General features: G+C 43.2%; 1 protein-coding gene across 2 annotated transcripts; it reads right to left on the reverse strand.

The window, feature by feature from the left end:
* Positions 1-2490: 2490 nt before the first annotated feature.
* Positions 2491-12547, reverse strand: hic1 (hypermethylated in cancer 1). Of its 2 annotated transcripts, none has more exons than XM_008424948.2 (2): positions 12167-12547; positions 2491-5950 (listed from the first exon to the last, which is right to left on the reverse strand). In XM_008424948.2, the coding sequence occupies exon 2, from the start codon at positions 5931-5933 to the stop codon at positions 3744-3746; it is 2190 nt and encodes a 729-aa protein (XP_008423170.1). In that variant the 5' UTR covers positions 5934-5950; positions 12167-12547; the 3' UTR covers positions 2491-3743. The 2 variants fall into 2 exon arrangements, with proteins under 2 accessions (XP_008423170.1, XP_008423169.1); XM_008424947.2 differs by lacking the exon at positions 12167-12547 and adding an exon at positions 10799-11409.
* Positions 12548-12782: the final 235 nt, after the last annotated feature.

Consider the following 12782-nt stretch of genomic DNA (forward strand, 5'->3'; position numbering starts at 1 on the left):
AAACTAAATCTATTCCCAGGACACGCACTAACACAGCTCATCTTACACCCAGATAACGCGGTGACAGACAAACAGACAAGTAAATATTTCCCCTGCCCTATAGATGCTCTGCCAACGTACGCTGCTGCACACGTTAAAGCAGATGAAGAGAATTTCAAAGAGTGCATACTGTAAAAAATAAAAAAAAACAAGAAAAAAAAAACCATTCAAGCATTATCTTTCCGTTTCCGCTCAGCGCAGATTTGAAGTGGAAACGTATCGTGTTATTTTGGTGGTGCTGGCAAGGAGTTGGATTTTCACTTGAGCCAGTGAATGAGAGAGAGCAAAGGAGCCTCGAATTCCCACGACTCACATCCGCTTGTTCCTACATTTTACGACACATGCACTTGTTTATGGAGCGTGTTTTTTTTCTACCACCGAGAACCCTGCGAGCAGTCGTTTTAGGCTTTTTGGTCACAGAGCTCAGCTGAAGGCACCAGGCGACCCAGAACGAACAAGCCGACTTCCTCTGCGCGAGCGCGACCTCTGTCTGGCCGGTGTCAAAAGTTCAACATCTTAAGGAGAAAAAGGGGGCAGAGCGACGTGAGGTTAGTTTCCGAGATACTGCCGGTTCTGTTTAAGGAAGTGCTGATGAGGCATCACGTCACGACTTTGTGGGTGGGGGAGATATTTCAAAACACAGCACTTGTCACCTAGATATCGCCGTATATGTGGCTAAAGACAATTAAAAAAATAAAATAAAAACGCAAACCGTGTATACCCAGTTATTAAAAATCACAAACATTTACAGCCTCTAATGGTGTAGAAGTAAAACATGTCAAACGACGCGCCTCTTTGAGGACGACAGTAACTATATATGAAAAAGCAAAACATAACATCACATGTAATCTCTTCACCCATAAAGCTATAATAGGAAAGGTAATGTTCAAACACACGAAAAAACCCACAGGTTTAAAACAGGGACTGCTTCCCCATTAGCAAAGAAAAAGGTGTATTTGTCATGGGGGTGGGGGGTGGTTGATATTTTTGGGCTAAGATTTACAAAATCTTAGCTGGGTTCAGTCCTGAGGTAAGCACCAGTCTTTTTGTGTTTTTTTTCCTTTCTTTTTTAATGTGCGCCACAAATCAAAAAGAAGACAAGAACAGAAAGTCACAAGATAAAGCATGCTCGATATGATCATATGCTACTGGAAGAGACGCCCTTAAATTATTGTTACATTTGAAAAAAAAAAAAAACATATTCACAAAAGTGAGGCACTTTTTTTTTTTACTTTAAGGCTTTCAGAATAACTACTTCTGTCACAGTGTATTTATGGCTTTAGTCTTCACATTCACCTCCAGAGGTTGGCGTTGGCACTATAGTGGTCAATTTTTTTTCCCTAATCTAAATCAAGGACTAGCTATAAAAAGGAAAAAAAAGGCCAACATATTCTTTGGTAGAAAGAATTGCAGACAAAGAAAAAAAAAGTGCCTTCAAAACACAACTTTTTTTTAAGTGCTGTTTGTGTTTTCAAGTTGGAAGAATTCCTCGGTCAGGAAATAAGTTTTTATCTCAAAACTTAGGCTTGAGCGGGGCTAATGGGGGAGAGGCAGAGAGGCAAGAGGAGGCACTTGGGGCTCGGATGTAACGTTTTACAGTGGATCAGAGGAGTGAGATGGCAGGCGTGAAATGGGACATCATGCCGGCGAGCAAGTGCGAATTGTCCAGGAGAAAGTGGGATTTCACAGGGATTTACTGGAGGACAGCAGCTGGGGGAGTGCTTGTTCACCCCACCGGCTTTTTCAGGGAAGAGTCACAACAGGCTGCTTTCTTCTGATCGTGTTGCTGACAGATTAGCAGCCTGCTGTGTGCGAAAGGGAACATCATCCCTCTAAGTTGGTAGAGTGCTTATAAGGCAAGGGGGCCACAACAACGCTGGAAAATGAGAGGGATGAGAAACCATGAGCCAGTATGAGAGTTAGAGGTGCAGGGGAAAAAAAATTCTATAAAGAATCGCAATTCCTAGTCCTGGGAATAATGAATCTATTCAAAATGCTCAAAACTTGATTTTAAAATGCGTTTTAAATGCCGCTCGGAAGTATTTAGAATAATTCTTGCACCATTTTTTTTTATTTAAGAAAAAGCCAGGCAGCTAAGCCAGCCTAATGTAAATTAATTTTATGCACACACCCTATTTTTGTGTGGATATAAACTAATTAGGTATGATGCGGTTTGGAATATTAAAGAAATGCTTTAAATAAATCTTTTTCTCTTATCAGGAAAATCATTTAAATACAATCTCCAGACCGTTTGAGTGGAAAGATTGGTTCCTGTTTCAAAAAACTCTTCTGAATTGAATCGTGACCATGAAAATGGGAATCAAATAGAATCGAAAGATTTCCATCGCTAATGAGAGCACTCATGAAATTATTAGACTGAGTAAAAAATGTCACAGATTCACATTGTTGAAACCAAATAATCTTCCTTACAGAAGAAACAAATTAAAATAGTTTTGCTCTAAAGATTTGGAGTTTATACATAGACACCTGTTACTTAACACTGACTGGAAGTAATGAGGTAACAGGTGGGGGAGGAGGGGAGAGAGGTTCAGTGTTACTCAGTGCTCCATCATGCAGCCCCTGGAATCTAATGAAGCATCCACAACAAGGCCTCTGACCACTGTTGATCATCACTCAATTATTAAAATAGAAACAATGTCTGTCAGTCAGTGACAGACTCCTTTGTCACTAATTCAGCCCCGGCGTATGCCTCTCTGCCTCTCCGTTTCTACAAAAGCACAAACCAACACCCGCGAGTCGTCATGAGCAGGGATTAGTGTGTCATCAGCTGGGTATGTGCAATCATGTCCCACTCATGAGATCACAGGGCTCTGCTCAGTGCATCTCCAAAACAGCTGAAAGCTAAGGAACATTTGTCACACTGCAGAGGAAGCTTTAGCTCAAGAGTGGTTGAAAGCCGGGTGTAAAGCCGATTAAGCCACCGCTGCTGTCACATAAGGGATGAGCATTTATCCGCACAAAGCCCCGCCCCTCGCTAGGGAGTGGGGGAAAAAAAAGGCCAAAAAAAAGGCATAGAGAAATGCATTATGTTTCAGCTATTTCACATAAAAGGGGGAGACAAGCAAAGAATCAAGACACACAAAGTATCCCGTACCCCAAGATTGTACAAAAAAATTATAATAATAAAAATCCAGGTGAGTTGCTTTTTTCTTGATGTTGTTTAGACCTGAAAAGTTCTGAATATTGAAAAGAAGTCCTGCATATTGTTCCTTTTGTGCTTTTTGCTTTTTCCTTTCATACATGAATAGTACACAGGTTTAGGGTCAGATTGCAAAGTATCTCTGCAACATGTTTTCTTTGGATTTCATCATATACAAAAATAAATAAACAAATTTCCTTTTGGTTTTGACTTAGTCACTATGGCTCAATGGTTGGAATTAAGAAAAAGAAACATGTTTCTTTGCATAGACTGTACATAAATACTGAAGTTCTTTCAACGAGTGTCCCTTGGTCACAGAAAGTAGAGCTCCTTTATGAAGGAGGATTTAAAAAGATACATTAGATGCATAGAAAGGCACTTACAGTCTAAACAGTTCGGTGTGCATGAGCAGGCCCAGTTCCACCCGGGCCTGAGTCTGAGGTGCAGAGGAAGATATGGAGTTGAGGTGAATGGCTTTCGAATACTGCAAACTGTGAGTGCGCGCAGACCTGTCTGTGATTGCCACCTTCACATATCAAATGTCTTAGCTGGGCGAGTAGCGGTCAATGGTTCGGCTGTCAGAGATTGGCAGGGGAGGAGGGGGAAGTGGTTGGCCCAGGATGTCCATCTTTTCATGGGTGAGGCCCAGATGCTCCGATGCAAGCTTGGTGAGCGGGTAGAGGCTCTCGATGGCCTTTGCGTCTGCCACCAGTTGCTGCTGCGCTTGAATGAGAAGCTCGTTGGCCTTTTCCTGCTTCAGCCCCAGGTGCTCCGCTGCGTACTTGCTCAGGGGGTATATGCCCTCTGCAAAGTCCAGCTTCAGCTTCCCATCTGCCGTCAGGCCGCCTCCAGTCCCCCCACCGCTGTGCATCTTCATGTGGCTGATGAGATTGCGCTGCTGGGCAAACTTCCCCCCACACACCTGACATTCATAGGGCTTTTCCCCAGAGTGGATGCGCATGTGCTCAGTGAGGCGGTACTGGCGAGTGAAGCGCATCCCACATGAATCGCAGGCGAAAGGCTTGAGGCCCAGGTGGCTGCGCATGTGGCGCGTCATGGTGCCGCGCTGTGTGAACTTCTTGCCGCAGATGCTGCAAGGGTAAGGCCGCGTCAGCCAGTGCGTCTTCTCGTGTTGGCGCAACGTGGCTGGGTCTTTGTAAGACTTGTCGCAGTTGGAACAGCGGTATGGTCTGATCATTTCCCCAATGGTTCCCGAATTCAGGCCCTGGTCAGATTTGGTCTCCAGATGCGACATGCTGTTTGGAGTGTTGCCGCTGTTAAGGCTTCCGTAACCGTTTGTGTTGCCGCCAATGCCTTTGGTGCCACTGTTGTTGTTGTTCCCCATCTCCCCAACAGAGCTGTACAGCTCCTCCTCTGTGTGCGTCTCCACATGTGCGTTGAGCTGCTCTGAGCTCGGGAAGCCTTTATCGCAGGGGATGCAGACGTACAAATTGTCCCCGAAGCTTTCGGGCTCGTACGGCATATGGAATCTCCCGATGGGGCCAGTAGGGGATGGACGGCCCTCGCTGCTGCCCGTCTCCTCCGTGCCAGAGCCACTCTTGTCGTCCACGCCTTCGCTCTCCTCCCCTGGCTTGTGATGATTGTGATGCTGGTCCCCATTCTCAGCCCCTTCCTCTTCATCTTCATCCTCGTCTTCATCTTCGCCAGCATACGGCAGGGGCTCGTGTTTCACCCAGCGGTAGATGTTTCCCATTTCTCTTCCTGCCTCTCCACCTTCTGTCGGGGTGTCAGGGCTGGCAGGGCATGGGTAGCGGTCTGTCCCTTGGGAACCTGAGCGATGTAGATGAGGCAGGTGGGGGGCTAAGGGCTGATTTAGGTGGGGAAAAGGTGGAGGGGTGAGGGAACCTGCCTGGTCGACAGACTCCATCTTTTCAGACATAAAAGCTCTCGCATTTGCCCCTTGAATGGGACTAGTGGCTCCACTTAGAGTTCCATCCCTCTCCTCATTGCTGTGACTGTTTGCCATATGGGTTTGAGAGGGTATGTGCTGAGACTGGGAGGTGGGGCTTTTTTTGGAAAGATCGAGGCCGAAGCTGGGGGAGCAGTTCCTCTCGGCGTGGCCAGGGCGTCCCAGCTGAGCAGGCAGAGATGGGAACACCTGAGAGGTCTGGTTGGAAGTGGGGGCATACAGCTCGCCGCTATGGATGGTTATTCGATGGGGGACCAGCTCATCCAGCGACGGCGCCCTGGGTGTGTTAAGAATCCCCCCCGGAGGACAGGACTGAATCACAGGAGTAGAAACCCTATACCTGCCTCCACCTCCTAAACCCATGCTGCTGGGCCCCATTTTTGGGTAAGGTAGAAATGCGGGACCGTGACGGGGAGGGTACTTCGCAGTTCTCCTCAGCTTCTTTTTGCACAGAGCCACCAAGTCAAGCAGCTGCAGATAGCTGGCCGCTGCCAAGACGGCACCCAGATTGGGTTCAGTGGGAGACGTGGGGTCTCCCTCACTGAGGCGCCCGGTGTAGATGTAGTCCAGGATGACCCTGAAGACGGCTGGACTCACCATCTCGTGGTCGAGGTTGATGAGATTGTCATGGACCACCAGGGACTTCAAGTAGTGGCTGCTGGCGGCCAGAATGTTCTTGTGAGCTCTGAAGAGCGCGTTCTGCACCACAATGATGACATCGCACAGAAAGCCTTTGGTGCGCTGGCTGTTGAGCTGCAGGAGGAGATCCCTAGCATGACTTGGAACTTCCATGGCATCCAGCATAGTCTTCAGTCCACCACCTGCAAGAGCAAAAATCTGTAAAATTTCATGCAGAAGTTGTCGTCCTGAAGTCAGCAAAAAAAGGACATACACAACAACATGAATGAATCGGAATAAATGTTTAAAATTATTTTGTATATTGGATTAATGAGAGTTTGATTTCTAGCACATAAATGCATTTTAAGTTAAAGTTATCGTTACAATTACAGAAATGAGTGCACAGAGCATGCTGCTTTTCAGCTTGACAGGTTGGAAGGTAAAAAATCTGATGTTTTTTCTGATCAGTGAACACGCCATGCATAAACACTTGCAGATTGTTGTATCAACAACACTTTGAAGTGAAAGCTGCTACTGTTGGCCTTCTCCAGTATCAGTGAGGTGCACACACAGATGTATGAAGCTAAATAGATCAGTGGATGCTTTTTTCTGATAACTGCACACTATTTGGTCTTAGAATCTCATCCTTGCCTGGCAGTATTATCATTCTTCATTTATTTTCTATGTTTTTAACACTTTGCATGAATCTAAGTGCCTCAATATCCTGTCACTTTGCTGCCGCTACACCTGAATTTTCCCACCGTGGAACAATAAAGGATATTTCTATTTTAAGGTATTCTATTTTGYTCTTTGGAGTTCATTCAGGTCTCCAAAGAGCAAGGTTAATAGCAGTTCACAGAAAGGCTGTAAAAAATAGAACGACGTTGTTATTTTTTATCTTTTTGGGTTTTCAAAATCTATCTTTCGGGGAACATGTTGAACTTAAACATACTGGCAGCTCTTTTCAAAATTTCAGAGTTAAGTTTGGTGACGCTAACCCTGCTAATGGGTAACATAAAATGCTAAAGAAAGCTTTGAATATACACTCCACAGTTTATCTTTATCATTTCACAGACTGCTGTCCTGTGGTCTCTTCTAATTGAAATAATGACTTTTTCTAACTTAAAACACATACAGCTCTGGGACAAATGAAGAGCCCACTGCTCTGTACCCCATTGAAAAGCCTCCTGGTTGTTCACCAAATATTGATTTCTGAACTCTTTAAATGTTAGTTTTGTTGTTTCTAAATTAATATGAACTTGTTTTCTTTGCATTATTTGAGGTCTGAAAACACTGCATCTTGTTTGTTTCTCATTTCCTACAAATAAATACAAAATAAATTTTTGCTTGGAATTTCGGAGACATGTCAGTAGTTTATAGGATAAAAGCAATGTTCATTTTACTCAAACATATCAATATAAAAAGTACAAATCAGAGAAACTCATCGTCATTTTAAGCGGTCTCTTAATTTTTTTCCAGAGCGGCATATATTTTTAACTCTGTTTTTTATATATGTATTTTCTCTTAGTACATTTCTTGAAGAGAAATCCAAATTGGCCAAAACCGGAATCAGCAGCTTTGCAACAGTTGAGAAGTAGGCCACAAAATTCAGATTTTTAATAACAGCCTCTTTTTAATTTTGCGCTTTATGATTTAGGTTGAAACTTCATCTGACTCCACCTGATGGGAATGAAAGGAAAGTGTGTGGGATGCATCCACAAGGGCCAGTCAGCAACAGCGAACTTTTTGCTGAAGGTGAGCACCGGGAATGGTTTTCTCATTAGCAGAAATTCAAGTCTGTGCATTGACCTCCTACTCGGCGAGCAAAGGGGAGAGAAAGAGCTTGAGTTACCCAAACCTCAGATATACATCTATTCTGTAAATTGCCTGCTTCCTGCTAAAGGTATTCCAGAGGAGCAAGCGTGGAGCTTTACACAAAGCAAGAGACGAATGTTTCACAAGTGTGATGAACAGCAGGTATAAACCGACGGGGAGGAAGGACACGTCCAAAAAAAGAGAGGGCTCCAGCTCGCTCTTTCTCCTCAGTCATATAAGGACCACAGAGCACACGAGGTGTAAATCAGCGTTAGACGGTTCGATACTTTGCACTGAGACGGACTCCAGGAATCACACGCGCACACACACACACACAAGCGCACGCACTTAAACATCAACACTGATTGTTCCATCGGGCCTAAAATAAACGACGTGGTCCGAATGCATGAAAAGCGCCGTATTGTTCAAGCGGTGGCATCCGAGGACAGTTTACTTCTGAGATTAAACGTCTCCAGCCGTCCCCCAGGGGCCTTGGTGTCACTGATGGGGAAACAAGCAACTAAATAAATATCATGTCATCCGTCTGATCACGGTCTTCCTGACACCAGCTCATTCACTTCTTGTTTATTTCACCCGCAGCGCAAGCTCTCAGAATAAGAACGAGGAAGTATGAACTTTTAGAAAACCTTGACGAGTGAACTCATAAGAGGAGGAACTCGTGAAGACGAAGAAGAAGAAAAAAAATCCCATGCTGATTTTTATCCTTTAAAAAAAAATGTGCAGATTCTTAAAACTCGTGGGGAATTCTTAGCACTGTTTCTGATTTTTTTTTTTTTTTATTTAATTTTTTTTTTTTTTGCAAGTGCATGTTCAGCATGACAAACGACAAAATGGAAAGTCAGTCACAGTGAGGAGTGGCAATTGTACTGAGAATTTCAAAATGCATCTTTATCTTTCAAAAACTCCAGCATGTTTTTTTTTTTTTTGTTTGTCTATAAACAGCCTGATTGTGACAATAAACACCAAGAGATGACAAAGAAACGCCCAAGTTGAATCAGACTCTATGAGGTCACTGTCATTACATATGTTCACACCTCTGATTACTTTTTTCTCTGTCTTGCTTCTGTTGCCTTTCTACTTCACAGCGTCCGTCGGACGCGCTGGGTGTAGAAGTGAACCAGATAAAAGCGTGGCTCAACTTTTCAGACTGGCTGAAATTTTCTCTCTCCACTCCACTCAGCTCATTATCGCTTGGTGTCAAACTCTGATACCATCAGTGTGCATTCTCAAGCAGCAGGCCGGCACATCAAGCAACGGCTGCATCAGAAGCAACAAAAAAGAAAACAGTCTCTCTTCTTGCACTGACTTTTATTTATGAGGATGGATATTAAAGAAAGCTCAACCTCAACAGCATTGTGTGTGCACCTAAATGATGTTGTGCGTACAGCACATTATTCTGGGTTATGTGTTGTGGTGACAACAAGCATGATAACTGCGGTCTAACCATGGAGATACCAAGTTTTGCTTTGTTTTTTTTTGTTTTGTTTTTTTATCTTTAGCTGCTTAGAAAGCCCACATCTTTAAAAAAATATATTTCAATGTGACCTTCATGCAAAAAATAAAAATAAAAAAAGGCATAGTCACAGTTTTAATCACAGTATGCAAAAAGAAATCAATAGAACTATGAAGTGGTGTATGAAGATGATATTCTGCTTTTTGCACGCATTAACGTTCCGCTTTTGTAATTTTGTGGGTATGGAGAGAAGCAAAAAAAAAAAAAAAACACTCCTAGCCCTGACATCTGTTCGAAACATTGACATTTCGTTTGAATTTAGCCACGCTCGTTTAACTCTGCTCATTTAGTACTTGTTTTATTCTTATTTTCTGCAGCACACAAGCAAATGTTCTAAGATTTAACATCAGCTGCAGCCGTACGTATAAGCACAAAAAAAAAGTTCTTGTGAAGAGTTTAAGTCCGGTCAGCAGAGATCAGAATCAGTTTCCTGCTTTTAATGTCAACGCATCTAAAAAAAAACTCCTCACAGATGTTTGAGATGCTGTTTGAAAGGGACATGTTAATTTCTACAGGAATAAACGCAGTGACATACGAGAATGCTAAAACCATCACGTTAATTTATAACGTGCAATTTCCGTCCAGGCAAACCCTTAGCASAGCCAATGTCTGAATAGCTGTCGATTTGTTCATTTACTCGTTCAATCTCCCATTTCGAGTGCGATTTCCAATTCATTAAAATCCAATTTTGATGCGTTTGTGTTGGCGAATTCGTTGAGAAAGGGAATGACCCCCGTCTGAGAGCCGGAGAAGGCGCCCTCAGCACAGACAGAGGGAGGGCTCCGGGCTCCGGGCTCCGGGGGTCGCAGGGAGGCAGCGCTCCTCTCAGCCTCCGTCCGTAATCTGTTTTACTCCGCTTCGTTTATTGTGCAGTAAACCGAATCACGAGTGAACCCAGCTTTCTGATCCGAACCCATCCCCAACCTCTCCCCATCCAAGCTCACAAATGAAATGTCAGAAAGTGTAGAATCGCCAGCAAAAAAAAAAAAAMSRAAAAAAAAAACGTGTCAACTTATTATGCACTGAGAATGTTGCTGAAAGCAGCTTCAGACGTGTCAACACCAAAGAAGTTCCTTCAAATCTCGCTGTAGCCAAAGGAAACCCAATTATTGTTTTCTCTAAGAGTGCGTTACGCTGCGCGTGAACGTCGTTCTCGCTACATTAAATCAACAACGTGACTAATGTTACGTTAAAAGGTAATAATAATAATAATAATAATAATAATAATAATAAAAAGAAGAAGAAGAAGAAAAAAAGCGATTGAGGGGAAGAAATTGTTTGAAAACAATACAGGATGAGACGTTAAAAATGCAGAATTAAATATGTTACTCGTCTTTACGTCATTTTAGATGACAGCGTTCATTCTTACGCACGTAAAAAAAAAATCCGCATCATCTTACGAATGTAATATTCGCCGTTAATAAAAAATAAAAAAATGTAATGTGTGATAAGAGGGCAACCTCTGTGTTGTTGATCAACTTCGACTTGAACAAAAACGCAGCAGAATGTACACTGACTTTAACAAGAAACAATAATAATAATAATAATAATAATAATAATAATAATAATAATAATAAAAGAAAAATCAAATAAAGAAAATAGGATAAAACTCCTTTGCTCTGGTGCCGGTTCTGAACCGGACTGCATAAATGTCATCCTTCCTCCCCCCCGCGTGTCGCTGCCTGAGCGGCTCGGCTCTTACCTGCATGCCCGATGTCTTCTGCCATCCGATCTAAGTCTCCCTTAATGATCATCTCAGCAGTATCTGGGAGTCATATCTGACGTTTCAGTGTTCAACTGCCAGCCTCCAAAAACCCATGCCAGTTTTCCGAGCGCGTCTGCCAGCTCTCTCTCTCTATCTCTCTCTATCTCTCTCTGTGTGTCTCGCTCTCCCTCCCTCTCTCTCTCTCTCTTCTTTTTTTATGATTATTAATTGATATGAATTTCTTCTCGCTCCTTGGGTCCGTCCTCCCTCCCACCTACGTTTTTCCTCCTCCCACTGTCTCTCACTGCCCCGCCTCTCTTTCTTATTCTTTAAGAAAAAAAAACATATATATTCCTATATGCTCGCACCAGCATCATCTCCCCCCCACCTTCTTTTCTTTCTCTCTTTTCTTTCTGTCTCTCTTAATTTCCTTAGCTATTTTTGAGTTTGCCCAATAACGCGGACCGAGATGATAATGGAGCCTCTGTGCGCCTTAAGTGTTTTAGCGCCCCGTGTGATGTCAGTCTATAATAAAACTAAAAGGTAAAATCGAGGGCAGGAACTTCAAGTGACCCCGACGTGAACTCCTCAACACATCGTCTTAAAGGGACAGGCAGCCGTCGTGTAGATCCGACGGTAAACTTTGGAGATGTTGGGGAAATAATTTGCGGGGGGAAAAATAAAGATAAAAAAAAAAAATACTATCAAGGAATACATCGTATTTATTTATTTCAATTTAATCTTGAGATGCAATTTCAACTAATTAATTTGACTTTGATTTTATCCTGAGAAATTGATTCATTTGCATTCTGTTTACTCTAATTGCTAAAAGGGGAAGGAAAAGGTCGTCCACTTTTTCACAAATACGTAAGAAAATGCCCTCAAATTAAGCTACAAATGTTCAATTTCTAGACAATGGAGCCACTAGGAGGTTGACTGGACACCTGCTGTGCAGCATTAAGTCCTCTAATCATCAGCTGAGACGGGTCCAGCCGATGCGTTGTTTACGCAAAGGGCCTTCGGGGCGAATAACTGTAAATATGATAAATATACAAAATTAAATGTTTGTATCTCCTTTTCATTTAGGACGTGTTAATACAATGTTTGAACTTTGTTTACCTTATTTATTCTCGAGTTTTTTTTTTAATTCCTAAATGTTCTCGACCACTTTTCAGCAAATATTACAGCTTCATTTTAAAAAAAAAAAAAAAAAAAAAAAGTTTTTTAGATAAACGGATGAGTCAAATCCACATGGTTGGTCGGCGTCCGCTGCGTTCAAAAAGATTTAAAAGGAAGCCATATAAGAAACCCTTGGATGAACTCATCCCTGCGGTCTGGATGCCATCCCTGCCCCCTCTCTCTTACCTCGGACTCATGTCTGGTGCTCCCGCCGCGCGTCTTCGCTCCTTTTCGGCACCCGCGCCCCCCCTCCAGCCGCCGCCGCTGTAATCTCCGCTGTTCCTCACCGGAGTCCTGCGAAAAGCCCAGAGAGAGAAAGGAAGAGATGTCTCTCCAGGACTCKCTCCCTCTCTGCGTCTCCCAGTCTCAGTTCCCCTCTCTCCGCAAGACAAGATTTTCTCACGTGTTAACAGGACTATCTGACACTTTGGGGCTGTATTTTTTGGGGTCCGATCGGACCAAGCACGCGGCCCCGGCCGAGAGTCTACGCGCACAGCGACACCTAACGGCAGAGCGCCGTATTGAGCCGATTATCCGGGGCCGCTTCAGCACGGGGAGGTTCTGAGTTTTGTTTTCCCGGAAGACAACAGGAAATGCACAATCGGTTAAGTGACATTTTACTAACCATGGATAAAAGTTTAAGTTTACTTTTTCAGATTCACAATGAGATATAAAGTGATGGATTTTAGATGCCTTATCTGTACTTGTGACATGGCAAATTTATTATTATTTAAATTTATGATGTATTTTCTAATGTATGTACTTCTCATGATGTATGGCTGACCTTACAAATACTAGCTTT

The sequence above is a fragment of the Poecilia reticulata genome, linkage group LG13 (assembly GCF_000633615.1).
Source record: "Poecilia reticulata strain Guanapo linkage group LG13, Guppy_female_1.0+MT, whole genome shotgun sequence".
In the NCBI taxonomy this organism is placed as follows: domain Eukaryota; kingdom Metazoa; phylum Chordata; class Actinopteri; order Cyprinodontiformes; family Poeciliidae; genus Poecilia; species Poecilia reticulata.